Here is a 27423-nt window from a genome sequence, read left to right as displayed (position 1 = left end):
CCTTGCCTGCCACTCATGGAAACCTCACAGGGAGTTTCTTGTGAAAGTCCATCCTCACTGACACACAGAGAGTTAAATCTGTCTGAATTCTGTTCTTCAAGGTTTCCACTGGCAGCATTGAAGAGGAAACACATTAAACAAACTGTTTAGCAACTCAGGCATGACTTTGCATTTTCCTCTAATCTCTTATAGAACCTTTTAGCCTTTGGGCAATGTGGGAGCAGCTTTTCTCTTATTGGATTATCTGCCCTTGACTGGGAAGGGCTTATTCAAATTAACAAATAGCTTGTGAAACAGAAACTCTTACATGTTGTGGAGCTCTTTAGAGGGAACAGCTTTCTAAGACGGTAAGTACTAAATCAAATCAATTTCCCTAACACACACACACACACACACACACACACACACACACACACACACACACACACCCTCCTTTGGTACCTAGAAAATACTTCAGCACAAGAAAACATCTGTTTTATTCTCACATTATTAGGACTTGGCATGCTTCAGGACAGTCTAAGAATTGTTGATTCCATTTCTGATGGATACATTGTTATAGAGAGGTAAAACGAAGGATTTAGAAAGTTGAGGCATGTATTTAATGGTAAGAGGCAAATTAACTTCCTAAGGAGGAAAGAGAGGTGGTAACAGCCCAGAAAACCTGGCCTTGTGTCCAGGGAAGAGAAGCATGGTACTTATTGTAAGTATTACAGCTCTGAGGGGAAAGGCTTCCACTAGGAAAGTGTTATAATTCTGAAGGGAAAAGCTTCTAAATGGAGATGCTGCAGCTTTGATGGAGAAAGGTGTCACCCATTGCAGCTCTGAGTGGGGGAGGTTCTGCCATGGAAGTGTTACATACAGCTCAGATGGGAAAGGCATCCTGGCAGTCAGGAGCCAATAAATACCACTAAGTCACACAACACAACAAACCTCACACAAGAGATTTATTGACACAAGAGGATGAGAAGCAGCAGAAGAGAGAGCAGGACACAGGCTTATATAGAGTTCTTTGGAGGAAGAATTTCCAGGGTGGAGATTTCCAGGGTGAGGATTAGTGAGATTTCAAGTCCTGAGCTTGGAGCAAACCCAGGGATTGGTGGGTTTTTGTGCTCAGGGATGGGTGGGTTTTCATGCTCAGGGATGGGTGGATTTTTATGTTCAGGGATGGGTGGGTTTTTGTGCTCAGGGATGGGTGGGTTTTTGTGCTCAGGGACTGGTGGGTTTTCATGCTCAGTGATTGGTGGGTTTTCGTGCTCAGGGATGGGTGGGTTTTTGTGTTCAGGGATGGGTGGGTTTGGGTAAGTTTTTTCACCAAGAAATGGACTCAGATCTTTTACCCTACTCTTATACTAGAGTTGCTTTCTTTATAGAGGAAACCAAAGTGTGATTGTCAGTTGTGATGTGGAGGCAAGACATAAGGACAAGGAGAATTAAAGAGATAAGGAAGAAAAATGAACTCCTCATCTCTGCTGGCTGAGATTTTGATTATGATCATGAATTATGTCTGGAGTCCAAACATATGTATTCATTATTTGCCCCTTTTCACTTGTATTCCATCTTATCAGTCTACAAATCAATGCAATATGCCTTATAAACTACATACAATCTATTTATTGAGGGAAACTCTTTGGATAAGAGTAAACATGTTGCCTAACCTTTTAATTGTTTAGACAGTTACAACTACAAATTTAACACAACTATGTGTGGATTGCTATTGGTAAGACATCTCTCTCTCTCTCTCCATATACATATTTGGGTTTACACAACTATTCTCTTTTTTTTTTTTCAGAAATATTGAGAAACACTGAGTTCATCCAGACACTTGCAATCAAGTATATAATTGTACTTGGACCATATTTATCCCTGCTACCCTCTCTTGCCCCCTCTTCTGCTAGTCTCCTTCCTTGTTCCAAATAGCCCTCCTCCACCCTGTACCCTCCCTTCCTCTCTCTCTCCTCCCTCCTTTCCTCTCCCCTCCTCCTCCTCCCTCTCCCTTTCCTTCCCTCTCTCTAATTAAATCTATACTAAAACCATTTTTAGGCAGTGATTTTCCAGTCTATTTTATTTTCATTCTTTCATTATATGTACAAGATATCTTGGCTATATCCAATTCCTATTCCCTCTCTCCCTCCATCCTTCCAGATCCTTCTGTTTCTCCTCTCAGACACATCACCCCTCCCAACTTCCTGCCATCCTCTGGCTTTGCTACCCACTGAGTCCAGTTAGTTTTGCCCAAATGCACAAGGATGTGGGATCATCCACTGGGTCATGATCAACCTACCAGTGAAGTGACTCCTCCGCCTCAGCAGCTGTCAGCCCCCAATAGCTCTTCAAGCAGGGGTGGAGCACGGGGAAGCTCTTCTCTCTCACACTGGAAGTTTTAACTGGATTGATTTTGTGCAGATAACTATGGTGGCAATGGGTTCAAGTAGGCAACAGCCGTGTCATGCAGGAGGACTGCACTTCACAGCACCCCTCCCCATTTGCCAGCTTGTAGGCTCTTTCTACCTTCTCTTCTACTGGACCTGCACACATCGAAGGTCCCTGAGCCTTGAGTGGAAGGCAGGCCTTTTCTTCATGAACTCCAACATTGCTTTCTGCTGACATACCCTGAAATTCTTCTCTGGGGCATGAGTCCAAGTATTTCAGCTTCCAGTGAGCAGAGTCTCTGAGTAAAACTCCAGCTGCTACAGCTGGCAGCCTTGAGCCACATCTTCCACTGCCAGCAACAATGTCCTAAAACTATGTAGGCTAGGAAAATCCAGACTGAGATTTACTGCTGTAGAAACAAGTCATTTTCTATGTTAGGAGTAGTAGATTGTCATCTAGTCTTTGCTGTAATTAAGTAAATCACCAGTGACATCCTCTCTGTAGGATTCAGGCATCTCGGGCACAGGAGAGGAATGGCAGGGCAGACAGAGTTCCCCAAACTCAGCACCATTGTCAGTTGTATGACCTTTCCTGGGGAGACATGAAAAAGTATCTACTCATCCCAGATAGGGTACCATTGACAAATGAAGGCAACTATTTCATCCACATCTAATTTTGGGGACTAAGGACTTTACTGAGATTAATTACAGGAGCATGTCGAATCAAAGGCATAGATAATGACTCAAATCTGCCTCCTACAGTTTCCTGCCTGGGTTGTAGGAAGGTCCAGTGGACAATCCTTTCCAAGCAATTGTTCACTACTTTTATCACCTTGGGGAGGGGCCTTGTGAATCTTGTAGCTTTTATGATCTTCCTGAGCCTCTTAGGTTTCCTTAGCTTCCTTAGACTCATAAGCTTAGTTCCTTCATAAGACTATATTTTTGAGTCAGAGGAAATAGCTACATAACACTGCCCATTTTGACTGGCTTACCCTTCCTGTGAAGGACTTCCCTCTTTGTTTTAGTATGCTGAGAGGGATTCATGACCTCAACAACCCAAAAGTGTACAGTGTTTCATATGTATATCTCCTACCATCAGGCTGTGACAGTCCAATGAGTCCCCAGCCTCAGCACTGGGGAAGCAGCCTAAGCTCTGGCTGAGTCAAGGAGCTGACTTTTCAAGGGCTAACACTTGAGAAGTATGAATGGAAAGGACAAACACTGGAGCATTTGGCAGTTAGCTAGAATGCACAGGTTGTTAGAATGTGGAAGTCAACAATGCCATGGAACAAATGTTACCACTGGGGGGAAAGGGGCTGAAAGTCCAGGTGTCAAAATAACCAGCTCTAACAGTTCACGGGAAATAAATCTGTGGAAAAGGATATTGAATAGATGTTATAGAGGAGCAGGCTGGCAAGATGCTGCATAGTAATGTTTGTGTGAGATGTGGTCCTGATTTGAAGGGAAGAAGGCAGACATCTCAGACTTCCAAAATCTGTTCTTTCTGGCAAGTAGTAACACAATCCCAGTGTGAAAGGGATAGCATCCCCATTGTCTTAGCTGACTTGTCTTCTCCTATGGTTCTCACCTGCTTATCTGTCTGAATCAGGATCATAGGTGGAGGCCCCTAGAGACAGATGATGTGAAGTTGCTATTGAGCACAGGCTGCTCTGCCAGCTTTGCAGGAGGCCCATGAATTCCTGTAAAACCTTACAGGGAAAGGACCAAATCAGACAACGATCATCCTGATGCATTGCAATTGCTCCAGATGGGGTGGCTGATGTTCCAACACATGCTCGTCTCCCAGGAACTAGGCAATGGTGAACGTGCTTGTACTATGTTTCTATTATGTATGTTATATGGGTGGATTCTGTGCTGCTCTTTGGCCCCTGATGGTAGGCTGGTCTCTACAGTCAGAAGAGAAACTGAGACTCAGATTTAGTAATCTATTGAGTCCATGTGTCTCTAAATGGAAGGACTTATGTGGAAGACTTCCTTCTACCTCTTAAGGATGTACCACTCTTAGCCAGATGTTATGAATCATCAGAGATGTAACTCCCCTTATTTACTACTAGAATCACTACAGATTTGTTCCTTTTTTTTTTTAAAGGAATTCCTTTTTTTAAAACGTATTTTATTCTTCCTATTATTTTTGCTTCCTTGTATTTTGTTTTGTTGTTGCTATTTTGAGACAAAACAAATATATATATATATATATATATATATATATATATATATATATGCCACCTAGCCTCAAACTCTTTATCCTCCTGCCTCAGCATGCCACATACTAGGATTACAGTCATGTATCACCACATGCAGAAGCCAGTTTTCTTAATGGAACAAATAGAGCTATGTTGTCCTCATCACACTGAGTTCCTTAAGTCTTCAAAGTAAAGCACTGAAAACCTTTATGAAATTTTCTTTCTCTGGAGTTCCAGAAAAGCTGCTCATAGAAGGGCATTCATGAATAGAGGCTCCCTCATTCCTTTTCAACCTTGCTTAGGCTGACGGACTCTGGGAAATGGGCAGTAGGTCCTCAGGAGAGCAGCATGGAGCTCAGGGAGTGCTCCAGGATGGAGTGGAGAAGCCTTGACATGCACCAGGAGAAAATCAGTAATCAAATGCTATGAGAGTGGGAGTGTAGTGTTTCTCACTGAACTTGATGAAACTCTCTGTAAGGTGAGCACCATGAGCTGTTCCCAAGGTGGTTGCAGACAGGGCAGTTACTCCTGGGAACTGACTGTGACTCCTGAACATGTTGAGACCCCCATCAAGTCATTGAGTCTCTCTCATTGTCATTCTGTGGACTCTGTGAGGCTGTGTGATAGATACTCTTTGTCCTGGCCATGAATTGACCTTTGGAAGGCTCTTGTTTGGAAAGTGGAGAACGTTAGAGTGAGGAACATTATGATGAAATACTGTGGAACTCGATCCTCTATCAATAATAATAGGATTAGTGAGCAGATTTGAATCACTTGGCTCTGTGTCCCCAACAATCAAATACCTGAAGCCAAGTGAACTTTACTCTCCCTTTCATTCTGCTGAATTATCCCTCTAATAAGAACATGCAATACTCACATTCTAAACAGTCAGAAGGACGGAGTGGTTGCATTTCCAACAGATTTTATAATGTCAAGGTTGGAGCTTAGGAGCTCTACATCTTAAGTGATGCTATTTAAAGTAGTTTGCTATTTTAAATCCAAGTGCACATAATTTAAAAAATACATCTGTTGGTAAAGACAAGGAGGTTGTTTCAAAATGCACAACATCAAAACTTTCCAAATGTAATGTTTTATAACAGTCTTTGGGTCTGTGGGGGAAGGGAGTTTCCCCAAGTCCAGCGCTGGAGCCTCTGGTCTCAGTGACTCCTGGGTATTTAGTTTACTCTAATGACCTTGCTGGCTCATCTAGCCCAGGACCCACTGCTATTTTATTTTCTGGTTCTTTGCTGTTTTCTACCTCCAAGCAGCCTGAGATGGGGAGCATCAAATTTCATTAATGGACTCAGCAGGATCTCTTATTCATTCACAATGACTGAGTGAGCATACACACATGCATATGTCCACACATACAAGGTACACACACTGAACTGAAAACACATCCATGTCCTTAATCCTTTCTGCACTGTGATACTTCCTATCCTTTTCTATTTCATTAAAAAAAGTGGATTCCACAACCCACGTAGAGATTTCCACCATATTTTTAAACTTATACAACCTAGACCTTGGTTTCGAATAGAATAGTGAATACTGGAACGGCGCTTCATCTTGGGCAGGCTCCTCTGGAAACCTTTGTCTCTACAGCCGTACACTGGAAAGAAATTTTATAAGTCTCATTAGGTGATTTTTTTTTAAATTAGGATAAAATGAAGATAGATGAACTGATGAAAATACCCAATATGGCAGATGTGGAAAACCCTTAGCTTGGCATCAGGTCCAAAGGAAACTCGATTTTTCCAAACCACAAAGGATAGGTGTCCCTTTCCATGTGATGGGTGCCCAGCAGGGCAAGAGAAGCTGCCTGGCCCAACTTCAACTTTTGTAGAACCAGAGTATGCTCCAAGAGTGAGCTGAACAAGGAGGCAGGAGTCATAGGCCCCAGGAAGGAACAGAGACAGAGCATGCAACTCTGAGACCACATTTACCGGGAGGGAGCAGGTGCCGGGAAGAAGCAGCTCGAGTTTGAATATGGTGGTTTAGCAAAAGTCAGAAGAAACAAATGATCCACCGCTTAGGAGAGTTCTGACCAGCAGTCTGAATGGCTTAGGAGAGGCCCAGCCCCTTGGAAAGGGGTATATTTTTGCAATTCCTGGTTTTTTCATCACCAGATGAACTGACGATATGACTGCTCCGTGGCATGGTTAACAGGGCAGTCTTTGTTTTATATATGAGAGAGAGAACAGCAAGAGACATTGGAAAGAGTTCAGAGCAGAGAGAAGGTAGTAGCTTGAATATGGGCACCACACTAGACCTGGCCAGAAGAGAAGCAGGAGCTGAGCAGAGAGAGGCGGGGTGGGGGTGGGGAGGAGAAGGAGGGAGGTGGAGCTCAGCAGAGCTGGGCTGGGGGAAGGGAGACAAAGTACAGGCAAAAGAGGGAGCATAGCCAAAATAGCAGAGTTATAAGGAGTGGGGGGGGGGGGGGGGGGCGTCGGGAAGCCCAGGAGCTGGAGAAGTTTTGGGTAGGGGAGGAGGTGAGAAGGGCCAGGATGCTAGCCTGGACTTTGAAATGTGCAACAGGTACTTGTGATACCTAGGGAGCCTGGAGACCAGCATGTGCTTTGTGCTTTGGTATGCCTTTAGGTGCCTCAGAGAGCCTCCTGCCAGGGACATGGCTCCTTTTGGTACAAGAAAACCTGTTTCAGGTTTCACAGGAATGCTGGCTTTGGCTAACCACCAGAATTTGGGGAAATGGAGTTTCTTTTGGACCTGACACTTGGGTGTATGTTCTGTAAAATGAACTCAGCAAAACCTCTTTTCCTTGATTTCACATAGAAATGCAGACACAAAGATAGAAAAATCGCATCTCAAAGAGGCAAGGAATTGGCATTCTATGTCGTGGGCAGAATATGACTGTTGTAGAGGGCAGCTGAGTTATTCTCAGCACACTCCCTCCGTTTGGTACACCAGACCTTTTGAAGCCCGACATCTGCTTTTGATCAAACAGTGCCTAACAGCCCAAGGGCTGAACAATGCCTGCTGCCCTGGTCGTGCTGCTGGCCATGTCCTCTGGGTTTGAGACACTCAGTCATGAGCCTTCCTACAGGAGGATACAGATCCTTCTTGTTTTCACTCCTCTCTGTGATTGATTATTCATGTCTGTCACTGGTTTGGCGAGGTTGTGAACCGTGCCTCAACGTTACCTGATAGCCAGTTTCCTTAACAGGAAAATGGAGACATAGCCAGTTCCTATGGTCATGTGACTATTACAGGCAATGTGTCCAGAGATCTGGGCTGGGATACAGAGCCTGTCAAACATATGCAAAGCCCTGGGTTAGGCCTTCACCAAGACGGGGAGGAGGGGGCAGCTGAGAGGAGGGGAAGGGAAGAGAGAAAAAGAGAGTGGGGTGTAGTGGGTAGGACCATCAGAGGTCTACAGTAAACTGTAGTTTCCTGGTACTCTGTTTTCCCATTACGTCCCACACATTTTTATCCTCCACTCTGACCGATGAACCAGTTTTTTTAAGTCACATTTTAACCAATGGAGATGCTAATCTGGTTTGTGCAATCAGAGGGTGGTTCCTTTGGACTAAGGAACATATTCCTGAAATGTCTCCAACCCTGCCATAAGGAAGCCAGCCACTTCTTCAGTGTAGGGCTGCTGTCCAAACACCCTCACAGGATGGACTTTTAATAGCCGGTGTGTTTCATTCCTGTTTAGAAAAACCAAGCGATTGCTGCCATGGCCGGGAAGCCAGTCCTTCACTACTTCGACGGCCGGGGCAGGATGGAGCCTATCCGGTGGCTCTTGGCTGCAGCTGGAGTGGAGGTATGTTTCGACTTGAGTCATTTTAAGTTGAACGTGAAATTGATTTTTTTTTCTTGATCAACAGAGTTCCCATTTTTACTGTGCATACTCTTAAACAATATATTATAAAAACAGACCTTACAGTATGTCGTTTTATAATTTGGCTTACTACTAATATTATAGACATTTTCTTTCCTCTACAACAGCTGATACAATTGCATAGTGTGGAGAAATGATGTAGTGACTTGGAACTCACTACGTTGCCCAGGCTGGCCATAGATTCTTGGGAGTCCTCCTCTTTGCCTCCTGAACTGCACTTACTAGTGTGCGACACCATATTTGGCTGAATGACTCAACCTTTTAACTCACTTCTCTGTACCGTCCTAAGCATCAAACAATCCATTCTGTTTTCCCCAATCAATTTCAGTTGCTTCCTTCTTATCTTGTTGGTCCCTCCACACAGACCCTAGTTACTTCTACAACTTCACTGTAAGATAATTTTTCTTTTTTCAGCACTTCTGAGTGCTGGGATTAAAGCCATGTGCCACAATGCACAGTCCATTTTCTTTTTTGGCTTTTCAACACTAGATTCCTCTGTGTAGCCCTGGCTATCCTGGAACTTGCTCTCTAGACCAGACTGGACTTGAACTCACTTGAGATCACCTGCTTCTGCCTCCTGAGTGCTGGATTTAAAGGCATGTGCCACCACCGCCTGGCTTTTTTTTTTTTTTTTTTTTTTAAGATTTATTTATTACATATACAGTGCTCTGCCTGCAACTATCCCTGCAGGCCAGAAGAGGGCACCAGATCTCAATACAGATAGATGGCTGAGAGCCACCATGTGGTTATTGGGAATTGAACTCAAGACCTCTGAAGAACAGTCTGTGTGCCTCACCTGTGAGCCATCTCTCCAGCCCCTACTTTTCTTTTCTTTCTTTCTTCCTTTCTTCCTTCCTTTCTTTCTTTTTTTTTTTTTTTTTTTTTTTTTTTGGTTTTTCGAGACAGGGTTTCTCTGTAGCTTTGGAACCTGTCCTGGATCTCGCTCTGTAGACCAGGCTGGCCTCGAACTCACAGAGATCCGCCTGCCTCTGCCTCCCAAGTGCTGGGATTATAGGCGTGCGCCACCACCGCCCAGCTACTGAATGTGAAATTGAACTTACCAAACATTTTTCTCACAGGAGCCGTCAAAGTGTCTTACTGAATGACCTACAATAAAAACTGCCAACTATTAATTTACTATCTTGATAAATTACAGCGATCATTAACATTAAAAGAAGGGCTGGAGAAATGGCTCCGCAGTTAATGAGCACTTGACTTGCTGCACTTCCAGAGAACTTGAGTTCAAGTTACACATCACACATATACACAGACACACAGAGAGAGAATAAAATAAATCTTCAAAACCACTAAGATAAGTGTAAGTAATTTATTAAAACTTGTACACTTTATTTCAATTTAAACCATCAGTAAAAATGTAAATGGAAAACTTAGGCCATTTAGAGAAAAAATAGAAACATAAACATTGCCTATGGTGTTGCAAAGTTACTTTAATGTTCTTGGTGTGCTCATGCATTGTAGTTGTTTTTAGCACAGATTCTGTGTTTTGTTTTTGATTATTTGTGTATGTGGATCTGTGTGTGCAGATGCATATGTTATGTGGGTGGGGTGATGTTTTATTTGTGCACTCCAATAAAGCTTATCTGGGGATTGGAGGAAAAAGCCAGCCACTAAATTAAACCTAGAGATCAGACAGTGGTAGGACACGCCTTTAATCTAGCATTCAGGAGGCAGAGATCCATCTGGATCTCTGTGAGTTCAAGGCCACACTGGGAACAGAGCCAGGCATGGTGGCACATGCCTTTAATTCCAACACTAGTTAACCATAAAGGTTTGGAGGTCTATACAGACAGACAGGAAGTGATAAAACTGAGCGGGAAGAGGAAGTGAGATGGCAGAGCACTGAAAGGTATATAGGCATGAGTATACAGGAAGTAGCTCTCTTTGGAGGCTGAGGAGTTGGTAAGGTGAGGTTGGTTGTAGCTTTTGTGACTTGTTCTATCCCTCTGATCTCTCAGTTTTTACCCCAATATCTGGCTCCATGTTTTTTTTTTTTAATTAATAAGACTGTTTAGCAATTCATCTTACATGTGGGCACATGTGTGGAGGCTGGAGGATTGCCTCAAGTGTGCAAGTGTGATGATTTCTCCAGGATCAGCTTTTTTTTTTTTTTTTTTTTTTAGACAGGCTCTCCACTGCCCTGGCGCACACCACATAGGCAAGGTTGATTCGCCAGGGAGCCTCAGGTTTGCCCCTGGCTCTACTTCTTCAGCTCTGGGATTACAAGGACACACCACCACATTCAGCTATTTTACACAGGATCTGGGAATCCAACTCAGGTCACCATGCACACACAGCAAGCATTTTTCCAAATAAACTATTTTTCCCAGCCCAGTTCCTATGCTCAAGAGAAACAATTTGAACTATTAAAGGATGAAACAAAGGCAGAGGAGATGAGGCCAAGGCAGTGGGGAAGGGAGATGAAGGAGAACCAAGTACAATCACTCATGCACATACACACTCATGCACATATGTGTGTGTGAAAATGTAATTAAAGCAACCGCTTCATCTCTTAGCTTAAAAACAATTAAAAGATTAATAAGTAAATCAAAGACACAAATAACCATCTTCATCCCCCAAAAGAGATTTTTAAAAGTCATATACTCTTTTAGTTGTATCATTTGGCAGTTCAGTTCATAGTTAAACATTCTACAGTTGGAGGAAAATAAGGGGTAAAATATAAAATGTACCTAGGCCAAATGGCACACCATAGTGCTTTTAGGCCACAAATTTGTACAGAATGTTACTGAACTAAATGCTGTAGGAATTAGAACACTATGATAATTACTTATGAATGTAAACATAGAAAAAAATAATCGTGTAAAGCGCTCACCCTGCATAGTGCTTAGAATGGAAATTGTGAGTCAAGGACTGAGGAGTGAGTGAAGGGAAGCCCAAGGCATCACTGTTTAAGACCATGTGGGTCTGAAATGCCCTCCAAAGGTCTGAGAACTCCAGTCCCCAACCTGTGGCTATGTTGGGCAGCCGGGGGACCTGTAAGAGGTGGGGCCTGGTTGGAGGAAGTTAGGTCCTAGGATGTCTGCTCTTAAGAGGCATACTTGGACTCCAGGCGCTTTCTCTCTCTTCGCTTACAGCAGCCATACGAACGGTTGGCTCCAGCAGGTGGTCTTGCCTGAATGTTCTAGCCAGGCCCAAAAGCAATGAAGGCCACTGAGCGAGGACCGAAACCTCTGAAAGCCTGAGCCGAGATAAACTTTCCTTCTCTTATGTTGCTTATCTCAGGGATTTGCTACAGTAGCAGAGGCTGACTGACTTCCAACAACAGTAGATTGTTCATAAACGCTTTACATTCAGGAAACACTAGATTACAAAAAAAAATCAATAATAAATTAACCTTAACTTAATGTAAACATGCAACTTCACAAATTTCAGTTTTTAAACATTTTTTGCTTTTGTCATTAACAATCAGAAAGAGCACACATTGTGTAGCCAAATAAAATATTTCTAAACTTTGTCTATTTTTAATGTTTTCCATTTTTTTTTGGTAAGTGTTATTTAAACGTAAGACACAACACACACATTGGCCTCAGCCTAATGGTGATCTGATCGCTAATGTCATCATCCTCTTCTTCCTCCATATCGTGTCACACTGGAAAGTCCTGGGACAGTGACCTGCATGAATTGTTGTCTCCTATGAGGATGATGCCTCCTTCTGGAGCAGCTGTTGAGGCATCTGCCTGAGGCTCATATGAAGAGATGTCACCCTGTCATGACTTTGCTTGACATCCCTGAGAGCAGATAATGGAGCATGATTTTCCTCTCCGCAAATGAAAGATTGTTCCATGTTGAGGTCCATGTTTTCACGTTTAAAGGAATGTTCCTGTGAATCTTCCTAAATGTCCCACAACAGTTCTGCTCCTCCAGCCTCTTTTTTAATCTATGCAGTCACCGTGCAGTAATAAGTCTGAAATTCTGTTATAACCTATGGGACCACCTTTGCACTAACAGTTTGCTGTTGACTCAGACATTGCTATAGAGGGTGTGAGTGAACATGAAATTTGTGATTTCCTTCAAGTGATCACAAAAGAAGAGGTGTAGATGAAAGCCCTTTGCTTTTTTTTTTGATAATCGCTGAAAGTAAGGGAGGGGTACAAAGAAGAACATCACGATTTTCTGTTGACGTGTATACATATCCAACATGGCAACAATAAAAGGATTGAAGCATACACACTAAGGAAACAAATGTAATTACATGAAAATACATGCTCCAGAGGAGGAGACGCAGTACAAACCTTCCGTTAACCATGAAACACGTTCATTCACGTGATCTCGAGCAGTCCGGTTGTTTGGCGGATCCTGGGGATACAGGGCCTTAACAGACAGACACAGTGCTGGCTTTGGGGCATTGCATTGCCAACATAAAAGCCATAGTTCTCATCTTAAAGGGGAATGGAGACAGTTTATTCTGGAGCTATTTGAGTGACCATGGCCCCAGGGAACACAATTTAGGTTACCTCAAATTCCATGTTCCAACATGAAAGCAGGTCCACAGGGTTTTTATAGTTTTACAGAACAAAAAAAAGGTCACAAATCGGGCTGGAGAGATGGCTCAGAGGTTAAGAACACTGGCTGTTCTTCCAGAGGTCCTGAGTTCAATTCCCAGCACCCGTATGGTGGCTCACAACCATCTGTAATGAGATCTGGCTCCCTCTTCTGGCCTGCAGGGATACATGCAAACAGAACACTGCATACATAATAAATAAATAAATCTTTAAAAAAAAAAAAAAAAAAAGGTCACAAATCAAGGCCAGTACACCAGAGAGGCAGGGACACGGAGATGAGGAGAGCTATTCTATAGGCCTAAGAGTGTCTCTGATGACATTCTTAGCTCTCGGGTTGGAGGAAGCTAGTGTCCTGCTGAGTTAATAGCTTCTAAGAGGTTTCTACCTATTATCACAAGATGTTAGTTCTAAGTTAAAAATCTCTAAAAGGTTTTTACTTATTATCATGAGATGTTAGTTCAGATAAATAGTGGGGCATGGAATGGCTGCTCCACAAGGCTAAAACTAGCCCAAGATAAAGTAATTAATATTTGAACCTGTAAAATTCCAATCTCTCCACAATACTGAAATTCCAGTTGGTCCACAAACCTCTGAAGACACAGACTCCTTCCAGGAGTTTTTCACTTACAGCCAGACACAACTTCATTTCAGGAATTCTCTATTTCAGTATATATTTATGTATATTGATTTTATATATATATATATATATATATACACATTTATACACACATACACACACATATATGTATAGGGGACATGGAATCCACTTTTATACAGGGTTAAAAGGCAATTTTTGCAACTGTCTGAGCAGGAATCCAGTATGGATCTCTGTGATTCAGTTGAACACTGCTTTCTAGAACTGTCACAAGGACAAAAACTTCTCAGTTCAGGCCAGAGGGAGCCCACAACTGGGTGACAGGTTTTCTGAAAAGGAAGTCATGGAAACTGCCAAGAGATCTAGTCCCTGGGAGGCAGTGGTCAGAAAGGGAGGCTACAATATGGGGTCCCATCTTCCAGCTGGGCTTCCATGGCCTCCTCAGCTTTGTAGCAAAATGTTTACCAAAGCCTCGGATTAGTCCCCTTTCACTCTGTGAATATATGGATTGTGTGGCCTAATCCTGTTTCAATTTAATGCAGAAACAAGAAAAAAAAATTGTAGAATCATCATAGACTGTGTTCTTTACATAAATGAGTGGTCAGTTTTCCCAAGCAACCAGATGGCGACCTTGTGTGTCAAGAGTTCAGAGCTTCTGGGCAGAGTGAGTTCATGCAGGAAGAGCATGAGGCAGTGGTACAGCTTCCTCTCCTGCCTCTCAGCATGACTGAGGAGCCTGCTGAGAACAAGTCACCTGGATCCTCTGGCTCAGGCCTCCTCTGTTCAAAGGGTGATCATTATAGCCCTATCCATCAGGAGCCTCAGCATCAGCATCACACGCCTGTCCCATCCCACCTTGCCCACCCTCCTGGGGTGACCACCCTCCATCCTTTATGTTTTTCCCGGGGTGGGTGTTTGGCAAATTGCTATCATCCCACCTTATTGTCCCTGGGTATGATACCACGTGATCATATAGATCCACAAGAAACTGATCCATGGAGCACGCTAAACAACCCTGATGTCCTGACTTCTTACAATGAGGAATTCCAGGAAACTCGCAAAGTTACTGAAAATAACAGCACTATATCATGTAACGGTACTTGATTTCTGTGGGGCAAGTGAGGTACTGGGTGTTTGGAAAACATTCCACTATTATTTTAAAGAAGAATACACTTCCTCTAACTTTACAAATAAGCAAATGAAGTCTTTCCCGTGATAAGTGATTGACTGTACCATCTCACAGCTAGCAGGACACACGGCCACAGGCATGTCAACAAGAGGCACATGCCTTGATGACTCTTTGCATGGACTTTTGCCTGGACTCTGCCTGAAAAGCAACTTGCATATTATGTAAAAACTAACTTTCTTATTTCTATTAAATATCCATGGCTCCTGTAGTTGTAGCTGATAGAAGGCCCTGCTTCCAGCTGACATTACAAACACAATATCTTATCTCAGGAAAAAAAAGAAAATAAATTTAAATTATTGGATATGGGTCTAGGATGAAATACATTTTTCATCAATATGAGGCCAGTTTAGACTATATTTAAAAACAGAAAGGATGTTGTCAAAAACCACATGTGAACCAGAATTCTTACAAAGAAGCTAAGTCTTCAGAGGCTGATTAAAATTGTGGAGAGTTTGGTATGTCACAGACCCAGAGGCTAATTCCTATTTATCTTGGACAATCTTTAGCCCCCTAAAGAGCTATTCTTTGCCCACCTCAGTGTCAAAATTAACAGCCCATAAACACATAAAAACTCCTAGAAATGTATAAACTTAATAGAAGCTGTTTCCCACCAATGGAAGGGCTGAAAATATTATCAAATAGCATCAGAGGCCTATGGTTGAGATTCTACCACTTGACTCTTATCTACCTCTGTAATGTTTCCAACACTATTTGAAAAATGGCTTGACTTGTGACCTCTTTGCTTTGTTACCATAAAAATGTCATGAAACTGATTCCATGTTGGAACAATTGAACTTGGTGTAATCTAAATCCATGTATTTAGGCCAGTGGCCATTCAAACTGAAATCCAAAATAAACTATCTCTTATCCCCTCTGAGTTGAGAGATGTGTTTTGTGTACACACACCCACTGTTTAATGTCTTATTGATGTTTTATGTTTACTGAACACTTAATATACAACAGGTGATTTTCACTTGCATGTATTAGTAATTTAGTCCTGAGATCAACCCAAAACAGACAGTGTAAGGAAATGCATTCTATGGATTAGGATACCAAGACACAGGAACACTTAGCGACACGGCCAATGTAAAGAACTTAATACACTCTAAAGGTCATACCCAACTCACAAAGCCATCTCGGAACGCAAAGGTTTTAGTGACAAGAAAATAGTGTAAAGACATTAATTACTTCTTAAATTGGGAATTCTATATAATTGTGTGCCCATTCTCCAGGAGAGGTAATTTTACTGGCAAGAATAAAGTAGTGTGGGAAAAATGGATCTGCATCATCCACAACAGGGCTCCTGAAGAGAGAAGCACTGTGACCGGCAAACGCTAGGCCCTGGCCTGTGCCATATTCCATGCTGGAGACACACGATGTTCCTTCTGATCTCTTTGGGAATAAACCGAAATATTATAAATGACAGACAGAAGCAATGGTCAGTCAGCATTCTCCTTTTACTGGCAATCCTGCAACTCAGGACTTAATCAGCAACATAGGAACAGTCCTGGAACAGATGGCATCAACTACAAGATGGAGAAGTGATGTGCTATGACCACAGCTCCTTTCTTAAAAGATCTGCCATAAATTTCCACAAGCCATGATTATCGCATCTATGTACCAACTAAAAACAAAACAAAAAAGTCCTTTCTTCTCTCATCTACAAATAGGAATCATCAAAGTAAAAAGCCTGGAATGCAATGAAATTAATTAATAAAGACTTGTTTATTCTTTCTGTATTCTAGTTCGAAGAAAAATATCTGAAAACTCGGGATGACTTGGCAATGTTAAGAAACGGTAAGAACAAAGATCTAAATGTTCCTGAGAGGGTTTCTAGTGGAAGCTTTAAACATTAGACATTACCTATGTAAGTGTAGTATTCACTGATGAAAGGGTGGTAGATTGTCAGTCATGGGTCTCTGTAAGCAGATCTGGTGAATAGCTCAGTTAAAAGGGCAGAAACCCTCTGTATTTGCTGAAATCATCCACAAAGCCTCGTGAATGTCCTGTCTTTGCTTCCCATGCTTGCTGCAGTTAGCTTGGGTTCCCACACAACCTTCCATCCACATACAATTCACTAGATGCCAGCAGCAAATATGTCAGCCACTTACCTTGAGTTCTGTCAGGTTTTACAAACCAATTCCCTAGTGATGCTGCATTATAGGATTAACAGGAAGGTTGTGTTGATTGTGTGGAATACTATGAGGGAGGACGAGAGAGAAAAGGGGGAGAGTCTGCAACCATGGGTGAGGGTCTCTGGACCTACTCAGCACATACTGACCCGTGCTGTTAGTGAAAAACACACAGGAAACCCACACAGAAGCAGGTTCGTGATCTTGCCTTGATGTCATGAACAGACAGAGACTTTGAGACCCTCTCTTTTTTTTTTTTAATGGTACCAGCTGAGTGCTGGCTTATACCTCCCTCACCTTCTTCCTAAAACATACACGAACATGTAATAAACACTCCATCACATAATATGCAACAAATATAGAATTAGTATTATGGTTATGAAATAAGTTATCAATAAAATAATAGGGTAAATTTAGAAGACACAAAAGATGAAGAAAACAAAATAAATTTGATGCTATTTCATTACAAAGTTACCATGTAATTAGTAGTTTTTAAAATTTCAGTCAATTCATCCAATACTTTTTGCTTTGAGTATGGCTGACCATATATACATACATACATACATACATACATACATACATACATACATACATATATATATATATGATGAGAGAGAGAGAGAGAGAGAGAGAGAGAGAGAGAGAGAGAGAGAGAGAGAGAATATAAGCCCATAGACATCCTTTTATTTGCTTCAACAAGCCCATTATTCTCCTTTTCATTTGCTTCATCCAATAGATGGTAGTTTGATGTTCGATCAAGTGCCCATGGTGGAGATTGATGGAATGAAGCTGGTGCAGACCAAAGCCATTCTCAACTACATCGCCTCCAAATACAACCTCTATGGGAAGGACATGAAGGAGAGAGCCATGTATGGTATCGTTTCTCTCATTATGGGAAAGGTTTAGGCCCTATCTTGAGTGGACAGAACAATGTAGAGTAGGAGATACGGGAGCCCAGTTTCCCTTTGCTTGGGCTTCAGAAGCAGCATTTAGCCAATAGCTTTGGAAAAGGGAAAAGAGGTGGACAGCTTTGACTCTCAGTAAAGAGAAGGTCCCAAAGAGCTGATCTTCCAGTTCTGACAATTGCAGCCGTGACCCTAGGTTACCATGTAAATCTACATCAGTCAGGCTGATTGTGGCTCATAGAGTCTGGTACAGAGACACCAGGGTTGCATGAAGCTTTTTGTGGGAAATAGAGGCTGTTTGGGGGTGTCAAGACTGATCATGAGGTTTTCTCTCTCCTGATAGAACCACCCTATTCAAATAACTCTTCTGTGGAACAATGGGGTTTTTCTCAAAAAGTCAAGTCACCAATAACCCAGCCGTTCCATTACTAGTTCCATTACCATTACTAGTCCACATGATACAGAAGATAAATGAAAATACATCCTTGGAAATAATTGTACAGGAATGTTCATAGATGTGTTAGTTATAATGTTCAAAAATTAAAAAAAAATGAATGTTAACCAAATGCTAACAGAAGAATGGACGAAGAGGGGAACATAGGTTGCTAGCCCTTTAGGTCATTCAAAAGAGAATGTTACTACTGGAGGAGGTGGTGTTTGCTTTTAATCCCAGCACTCCATGATGAAGGCAGGATGAATCTCTGTGAGTTCAAGATCAGCCTGTCAACATAGTAAATATGCAGACCAACCAGAGCTATAGAGAGATTGTGTGTGTGTGTGTATTCGAAAAGATTGCTAATCTGCAAGCAAAAATAAGATTATTATTTTATTATTACTAGCTCCACCCATCTGACGCGAACTATTTGACCACTGCCTTTTACATTTTTCAACTATAAAATCTGAGGCAAAGGGCCTTGGCAGAAAGCTTGTCTGTTTTTCAGCATCGACATGTATGTGGAAGGTGTGGCAGATCTGGAGATAATGGTTCTCTATTACCCCCATATGCCTCCTGGGGAGAAGGATGCAGCTCTTACCACAATCAAGGACAAAGCAAGGAACCGTTACTTCCCTGCCTATGAGAAGGTGAGTGCACGCTGTTTGACCTTTGGAGCACTCATAATGCCTATTAGTCCTCAGGGGGTATCTGAGCAGCTAACATTGCTGCAACAAAAATGCCAAGCACTGTGTGGGTTAAACATCAGACACTCACTTCCCATTGTGCTGGATGCTATGAGGTATAAATCAAGACATTGCACATTGGTTTCTAGCCAGACTTACTCCTTGGTTCATGTATGTTCTGTGTCTTCAATGGCAGGTGGGGCATAGGAGCTGTCTGGGATCCCCTTGTTGGGAGCAGGAGTCATTCATGAGCCCTTAACTTGTAGGATAGAATTCCCCCTCAAGCATCCTATTTACTAAGAGTGTAAACCTGTGAGCCGGGGTTCTTATCATCTTGATTTGGGGGAGACACAGCTCCTCAGTAACAACAGAGTCAGGAAGAAAAGGGCCTAAGTGTTCTTGAGTTGTTGGTCTTCACTTCCAGAATGGACTTCACTATTGTTAATTTGGCAGAACGGGGGGCGGGGCGGGTGAGGGGGTGGATTATAGCATATAGCAGAACCAGGGTGGGGAGATATAGCCACTGAAGCAGTCTACTCAGTGTGAAGGATGTCTTCACACAGGTGAAGCCACTTCCCATTAAGAGGCTACAGAGTAGAGTGAGGCAGCACCCTCAAGGTCAGCTCTTCACCCCTTTAGTGGGGGATGGGGTCAGGAGGAAATAGTGTGGCTGGAGCTGGGAGTGTCACACATGTATGAAAGCAGTGAAGGACAGATGACAAAATGATGGGCAGAGATCTGCTTCTTGACTTTATTGTGAGTCAGGGCAGAGAGCAAGATGTGGGGTCCCGTACACACCTGAAAAGGCAGCAGAGGGGAAATTTGATTTGAGAGCCTCAGAAAAAGTCAAGGGGCCCCAGTGTGACGGCTGTTGTCTTCAAGATCTGACTAACATCTTGAACCCCTCAGGTGTTGAAGAGCCATGGACAAGATTATCTGGTTGGCAACAGGCTGAGCAGGGCTGATATTGCCCTGGTTGAACTTCTCTACCACGTGGAAGAGCTGGACCCCACCATTATGGCCAACTTCCCTCTGCTGAAGGTGCTCTATTCCAAGCTCTCTGAGGGGCAGCCCATATCTTACCTCGTGGGGTCCAATATTTTAACCCAACTTCTAGTTTCTTCCTGCTTTCATAACTACCCCTTGCCCCCAGCTATACCGACAAAGTGAGATTTTAGACCCTAGGTCTGAGACATACACTTTCTCAACAAGGCTATTTTGTCTTGTACAGTGGAAAGAGTACAAGGCCTTGCTTACTGCACCCCATACCCTGTTCCACCTTGGATTTGATGCTGATTTTGATGAGATTCTCTTTATCACTGCTGTAGCCTTGTCCTTCCACACTGAACATATCTGGAGAGGTCTTTTCAAGCTTCTTCTCCGTTATTAACCATTGTATTTCTCTCTACAGTGGCCTCCTTCACAAAAATATTTCCCCAATCCAGTAACTCCCACTCTGTGTGTGTGTGTTGCATGCATGTGTTCATCTGTGTGTGTACAAATGTACTTATGCATATGGAAGCCAGAGGTATACACAGGATGCCTTCCTGGATCACTCTCCATCCTCTCTTTGAGTGGAGTCTGTCACTGAGCCCGAAGCTCATCTATTCAGCTAGGCTGGCTGACCAGTGAATTTCAGGGCCGTCTTCTCCACCCTCTGCACCACAGCACTGCGGCAAAGACACATGCTGTTGTATCTGCCTTTATGTGGGTTTGGGGGATCCTAACTCACACCCTCATGTTTGCATAGCCGGCACTTTGCCCACTGAGCCATTCCTCAACCCTCCTGATCCTATGATTTGTCTTTGTTTTGTGTGGTGCTAGTGACTAACCCTTGCATACACCAGGCCGTGCTGTACCACTGGGCTATACTGCCAGACCCCGCAATTCCCACTTGTCTTTCCCAGTGTGAAGGTTGGTTGTGACCGGACCGAGGTTTCCTTGTCTATTTTCTACCACTATTTCTGACTCCATTGTCCCAGATCTTCATTTTATCTGTTTGGATGTGTCTGCATATCAACATCTGAGAAACAAACTGTTCATCCTTAAATTCTAGAGAAATGATGAGTCTGCAGGACTAAAGTCCAGAGAAGAAGATGGGAACAACTTGAACAGAATGAATCTTTAAGATATACCGGGGGAAAGCTCCATTTTTTCCCTCTCAACTTCATTCTCTCTGGGTATCTGTGTCCAGCCTCCACCCTGCTGCTGATGGAGGGGATTGGTTGGGTTTTTGCCTGGCAGGGCTGCAGGGCTGCACAAGCAATAGCGATTTCTCCAGCTGCTCTCTGAGGCTCTGGTTTGTTTGTTGCAGGCACTGAGAACCAGAGTCAGCAAACTTCCCACTGTGAAGAAGTTTCTCCAGCCTGGCAGCCAGAGGAAGCCTTTTGATGATGAGAAATGCGTAGAATCAGCAAAGAAGATTTTCAGTTAAGTCAGGCAGATATGGATGAACAGCAGCCACAAGACCAACCTTCTAAAGCTTTGCAACAATGAAGTGTTTTGATTAAATTTTGATCCTGTTTAGTGTAAGACTTACAAGTTTTCTAAGGTTTGTGCATTAATTCAAGTAGTCATGACCTATGTGGATTTGTGGGATGCTATTTGGTTGTAGTCAACATTGAAATCATGATCACTTCCTGGGATATTCCCTTGAATTTCAATAAAACAGAACAAACTTCTTAGACTCTAGAGTGTTTAAATATTGTCATGAAATAGCTGTTGTAGCTTGTTCAACAGAGGTAAGTGGAAACCTTCATGTCAAGCTCTGGCTCATGCAAACATAATCTTTCCTGATGGATCGTGCTCTTTCTCCCCAAATACACATGTGCATGAGTACACTCACACTGTGAAGAACTGTTTCCTTCAACTAATTAACCTTTTGCTTATTCAAGTACTCAACCAGTATATTTATGTTAAACATAGAGCATTCATTCCTCCTGGGGCTGCATGAATGATGAATAGGATAAATACAATCATTTACCCAGCCCGAGAAGCTCTTAATTTATTGTTATAAAATTAATATACCTTAGGCATTCCTAATACAAAATTGGATGTTCTGTGTGTCCCATTCCCAAGGCTTTTATAACAATGTACCACAAACTCCGTGCCTTAATAATATAAACCTATTCTCCCATAGTCCTAGGGGAGGTGTCTGAAATCTAAGTCTGACATGCACCAGGTTCCCTCTGAAGGCTTTGAGGAAGGACCCTTCGTAGAGCCCTTCCTTGCACATCTTGGTGGCCAGTCATGTTGAGATCATACTGAATTGGGGCTGCCATAATCTGATGTCCTATAAAGAGGAATCTCTCTCTCTCTCTCTCTCTCTCTCTCTCTCTCTCTCTCTCTCTCTCACACACACACACACACACACACACTCACACACACACACAAACAGAAGGGACTGGCTGGGCCGTAGTGACATATGCCTTAAATCCCAGGCAGGACTGATGTGAGTTTGAAGCTAGGCTGGACTACGCCGTGAGTTCCAGGCCACCCAGCGCTGCACAATGAGACCACCATGTGTGTGGATGGGGAGTAAAGAACTAACTAAAATAAAATTTAAAAGCTAAACAAATAAAAAATGGAAAAAGTTTAAGAAGAAACCGTCATGGGGTGATGAGAAAGACAATTCTGAGTCACCAGCACGTGATTCTATCCCACCCCAGTCAATCACTGGGAAATTTTGCAGGGAAGTGCCATCATTGTAAGTGTTTCCCAGATGTGAAAACAGGAGCACAGAGAGGGCAAGCAACGTCCAAACCACACACAGCTAAGATTTCAGAATCAGGGAAGTCTCGCTGCTGGAAACCAAGCAATTCCATCCCTGAGAACTGAGTTATTGGTCTGAACAAGGTGAATAGGCAGTGGGAAGGATGCTCTTCAGTTCTCCATCGTGGATTCTTCTCCTGAATGGCCCCATACCTTGTGACCACAGTGGATCATCCACCTGGTGACTGATACTCTTCTGCCCTATGGGCATCTCAGAGTAAGTCCCACTTGTTACTACAAAGGGATAAATCATGTTATACCATAGACCTTGGATTTAAGCTGATACCACGGCTTACTAGTTGTATAAATAAAATCAAGTGCATTCCTCAACTGTCCTGTAATTATTCCATTTCTCCATTTTCACAAAAGGAAACTAGAAACTTCTAGCTCACATGGTTACTGTAAAAATGAACTAAAATTCCAGAAGAGTAGCTGGCACACACTGAGCACTCAATGAACATTAATTGCTCTAAGCACAGAGAGACAAATCCCATGTGTTCTCACTTACACATGGAAGCCAAAGAAGAGTTACCAGTGCCTGGAAATTGTGAGGGGAAGGAGAGGCTAAGGGGTACAGAGTGTCCCTGTAAAGGAGGAACAATGTCTAATGTCCTTCAGCGCAATGGGATAGCTGTGGTTGGCAAAAACCAGATTCCTCAACAGCTAGTATTAGGATTATGGACGGTCCCTGCATAAAGAAATAATAAATGTCTGAGGTAATGGCTACGCCAATATCCTAATCTGTCGATTAAACATTAAATACATGATATTGAAATGCCACAGTCTATCACATAATTATGTATAATCACTATGTGTGTCAACTAAACATAAAAGTACATTTTAAAACAAGTATTAGCTGTGTAGTAATAATATTATTTCATTGTTACTCCTCTTTTTAAGGCCATTTCTGTGGTGATATTTTGTTTGTGCTGTGAACAAATAAAGCTTGTCTGAAGGTAAGAAGGTGAAGCCAGCCATTAGTTAACCATAGAGGTCTGGACGTCTGTATAGACAGGAGACAGGAAGCGATATGGCTGGATGCAGAGAGGAATATAAGACAGGCAGAGACAGGAACTCAGCCCCTTTTTGGTCTGAGGAGTTGTAGAAGTAAAAGGTAAGGGTGGCTGCTTCTTTACTTCTCAGATCTTTCAGCATTTACCCCAATATCTGACTCCGGGTTTTTTTTTTTTTATTATTAAGACCAATTAGAATTTGCACTACACATTACTGTTTCAGTACACCAAGAGACCAACTGACAGAGAGTAAATCTGTCATATGGAATTCAATAAAGCATACTTAAATTCCCTTCTTCTCAACAAGTATTTATTGAGCATTATCTTCGTGCAAGGCAGTAGGAAGCAGTTTCAGAAGGGTTGTGGACACAGGCTCGTCTACTGTACAACAGAACAGGGAGAAGCAGACGGTGGAGAACCCCGGGAGGACAGGCATCTGATGGACACTGGAGCCTAAGGGAGGATGTCCAGGGGAGGGAAGGTCCCCGCTGGGATCTTGGGAAAGCAGGAAATAAGTGCATGAGCAAGTGTTCCAGGCAGGTGAATGAACATGTGCAAAGGCTTCTGGAGCTGGAACGCAAGGCATGTTTGCAAATAAATGAAACGCAAAGAGTAGAGGGAGGCTGGGGATTGCTTGGCAAGGAACCTGAGCTCTGTTTCCAGCAGCCATGTTGGCCAGCTCACAACTGCCTGTAACTCTAGGTCCAGGGGATCTGATGACCTCCTTTGAACTCCGAGGGCAAGTACACTCATGTGCACAAACCCACACAGAGACACACATAATTAACAAATAATAAGGACAGATCTTAAAACTGAAACAAATGGGCTGTGAAAAGAGCACCTGGTCAGAAATACCACCCTGCACTCAGCAGCCCCGCAAAGGGAGTGTGTGGCTCCTGTCCCAAGGCCAGTGAAGGGTTAAATAAGCAAGCCTTACAATCTGACTTCAAGTCTACCAAATGTTTCCTAGGTGTGGTAGGGGAACACCAGGAAGGTAGGGCATAAACTGGGAGCACCTGAAAGTTGAAAGATCAGAGAAGCAGAGCTAGCCACCTCTTAACTCACCAACTCCTCAGCCTCCAAGAGCCTGGGAAGACCTGAGTTTCTGCCTTCTCCCTCCTTACATTCCTTTCTCTGCCGGGCCATATCACTTCTTGTCTCAACCTTCCTAGTGCTGGGATTAAAGGTGTGTGATCCCAAGTGCTGGAGTTAGAGGTGTGTGCCACCACTGCCTGGCTGTTTCTCTTTTAGACTGGATTAATCTTGTGTAGTACGGTATGGCCTTGAACTCACGGAGATCCAGACAGATATCTGCCTCTGCCTCCCAAGTGCTAGGATTAAAGGTGTGTGCCACCACTGCCTGATCTCTATGGCTAACTCTGTGGCTAGCTCTGTCCTCTGATCTCAGGAAGCTTTTATTTCTTAGATTACAAGCAATAATATATCACCAGACTCTTAGGCATAAATTCTTTTAATTTGGCATAAACTGTTATGGTGGGTTGCCTGTCTGAATCTCTTTTCTTGGCCAGTCAAGCTCACTGAGGGCAAAGCCACAGTGGAGTCCATTGCTGACCTGCACACAGCACCAAGCTCACTGCCTTGAATAAGTGACTGGGTGACTGGGTGGCTCACACAAACAATTTACTGAAATTATCCCCTCCATTGCCCCCCCCCCACCACCTATATTGTCAGGAACCCAACAGTTCCTTCATCTCCACAGAGAACTGAGTGTTGTTCTAAAGAAGGCTAAAGGAAATCCATTCCCGACCCTTGCAAATTGAGAAAATTCACACAAGTCAATAGTATTTCTTACTGCTTCTCCACAGCAGAGGCCACTTGCCAGACCACAACCAAGCATTAAGGGGAGAGGGTGGAAGAATGTGAAAGGAGCCACGCCATGTATCCAGGGTGGGTGGAACTCAGCCAAGTGCACCAACCAGGAGCCCACTTTATGGTGCCTATTGGTTGGGCAGTATAATGATCTCTTTTTGAAGAGGAAACATGGCCCCGCCCAACATCATTGTGAACTGAGTGGGACAAGGAGACCCACACACAGGCCTGGGGCTGTCCACCCTGGGCTCTGCGGAGAAAATATGGGCCCACCTTGCAGGACCAGTCAGATGGGCACTATTACAGTGAGCAGAGGTATGGTATTGGAGAGAGAGAGAGAGAGAGAGAGAGAGAGAGAGAGAGAGAGAGAGAGAGAGAGAGAGAGAGAGGCAGGCAGACAGAATGTTTCATATCCTGTGGACAGAGACATATCTGAAGAGGCAAGAGAGGAAGGGAGCAGGCTGAGGTGAGTGGCCTGATTTGCCACCCAGGGCCAAGGTGATGTCTGGGTCTGGGCTGCTGCTGGGACCCACAACTGGGTTCATGGCTTGACACAGCAGCGGTGGTCTCTGTTGATGTCCCTGGCCCCTGATATCAACAAAAGCTGAGAGAACAGGGCTCTACAGAGTTGGCCCCTCCCCCCACTGGCTGCAGCATTTGGGACAGAGGCCGCACAATAGAGCTGACCCTGTGCACAGGGGCATGGGCAAGATGGCCCTGAGGGTGTGGGAATGGGAGAGCAGGTAGCGCCCCTCTCATATCCCATGTATTGACATGAGTGAGGGAAAGATGCCTTCCTCCCCTCACCCCTCTGCACCAGCAGCAGGTGGGGGACCTGACCCCACTCCTCACCAGCTGCAACACTCAGGAGAATAGGCCACAAGCCTCATCTGGGCAGGGGCAGCAAAGTAGAGCTGACCCTGTAAATGGGGGCAGGAGAGCCAGCCCTGAAAGTGTGAGAGGGGCATATCTGGTACCGCCTCGCTCGTCTATGCTGAGGTGGTAGGGACAGGGACGAGGTAAAGATGCCCTTTCCCCCTTGTCCCTCCTGCCTCCAGACAGCAAGGGAGCTGACACTTTGACCAGCTAAGTGAGCCCTGCACTTTGTCTGGGCAGCACAGCGGAGCTGACCCTGTTGAGGAGAGTACAGGTGAGTCAGCCCAAAAACGTGAGCAAGGGAAACAGAGCCCCACTCCTCATCTGCCACATGGCGGCATGGGTGGGGGAAAGATACCCTCCCCCTCCCGCCATCAATGCCTGAGACAGGCAGGAGAACTTGGCCTGAGGTCACAAGAGAGCTGTCCCTGGCCCCACCATCTGCAACACCTGGGAGAGCAGGCCCTGCACCTCACCTGGGCAACACAAGAGAGCCAACCCTGTTGGCAGAGGTGTGGGTGAGTCAGCCCCGAAGTTGTAAGTGTGAGAGAACTGTCCCCACTACTGTCTGTCATGGGGCAGTGTGGGTGTGTGGGTGGGGGAGAGATCCTCCCCTGACCCCTTGTCTGTTACCACCTGCAACAGGCAAGAGAGCTGAGCCTTCCCAACTGCAGAAATGAGGAAAGCGGGCCCTGCCCCTGCCTAGGCAGCACAGCAGAGCTGGCCAGGTGGTCAGAGGTGAGGGTGACCCAGTCCCAACGTTGTGAGCAAGGGAGAGCTGTCCCCATCAGTCATCTGACATTGGTAGCATGGGTGGAGGAGAGATGCCCTCCCTTCACCCCCACCCATCAATGCCTGAGACAGTTGGAGGAGCTGACCCTGGGGTCATAAGAGCGGGAGGGCCGTCCCTACCCCTCACCAGCTGCAGCACTCAGGAGAGTGGCCCCTGTACTTCACCTGGGCAACACAATGGAGGTGGCCCTGATGATGTAGGTGTGGGAGAGCTGACCCTGAGGA

At 44.0% G+C, this 27423-nt stretch overlaps 1 protein-coding gene across 3 annotated transcripts; it reads left to right on the top strand.

The window, feature by feature from the left end:
- The first annotated feature begins 175 nt into the window (after positions 1–175).
- Positions 176–21602, top strand: LOC128114909 (glutathione S-transferase alpha-5). 3 transcript variants are annotated; one of them, XM_052745349.1, is made up of 7 exons: positions 176–347; positions 8250–8357; positions 16506–16557; positions 17629–17761; positions 18739–18880; positions 19826–19957; positions 21231–21602. In XM_052745349.1, the coding sequence occupies exons 2-7, from the start codon at positions 8271–8273 to the stop codon at positions 21348–21350; spliced, it is 666 nt and encodes a 221-aa protein (XP_052601309.1). In that variant the 5' UTR covers positions 176–347; positions 8250–8270; the 3' UTR covers positions 21351–21602. The 3 variants fall into 3 exon arrangements, with proteins under 3 accessions (XP_052601309.1, XP_052601310.1, XP_052601308.1); XM_052745348.1 differs by lacking the exon at positions 176–347 and having other exon boundaries at positions 8135–8357; XM_052745350.1 differs by lacking the exons at positions 176–347; positions 19826–19957 and having other exon boundaries at positions 8127–8357.
- Positions 21603–27423: the final 5821 nt, after the last annotated feature.

This window comes from Peromyscus californicus, unplaced genomic scaffold, assembly GCF_007827085.1.
Source record: "Peromyscus californicus insignis strain IS unplaced genomic scaffold, ASM782708v3 Scaffold_19__1_contigs__length_69161282, whole genome shotgun sequence".
NCBI lineage: Eukaryota > Metazoa > Chordata > Mammalia > Rodentia > Cricetidae > Peromyscus > Peromyscus californicus.
Note: the sequence above shows the minus strand (reverse complement) of the source record. Positions and strands in the feature narration are given on the sequence as shown.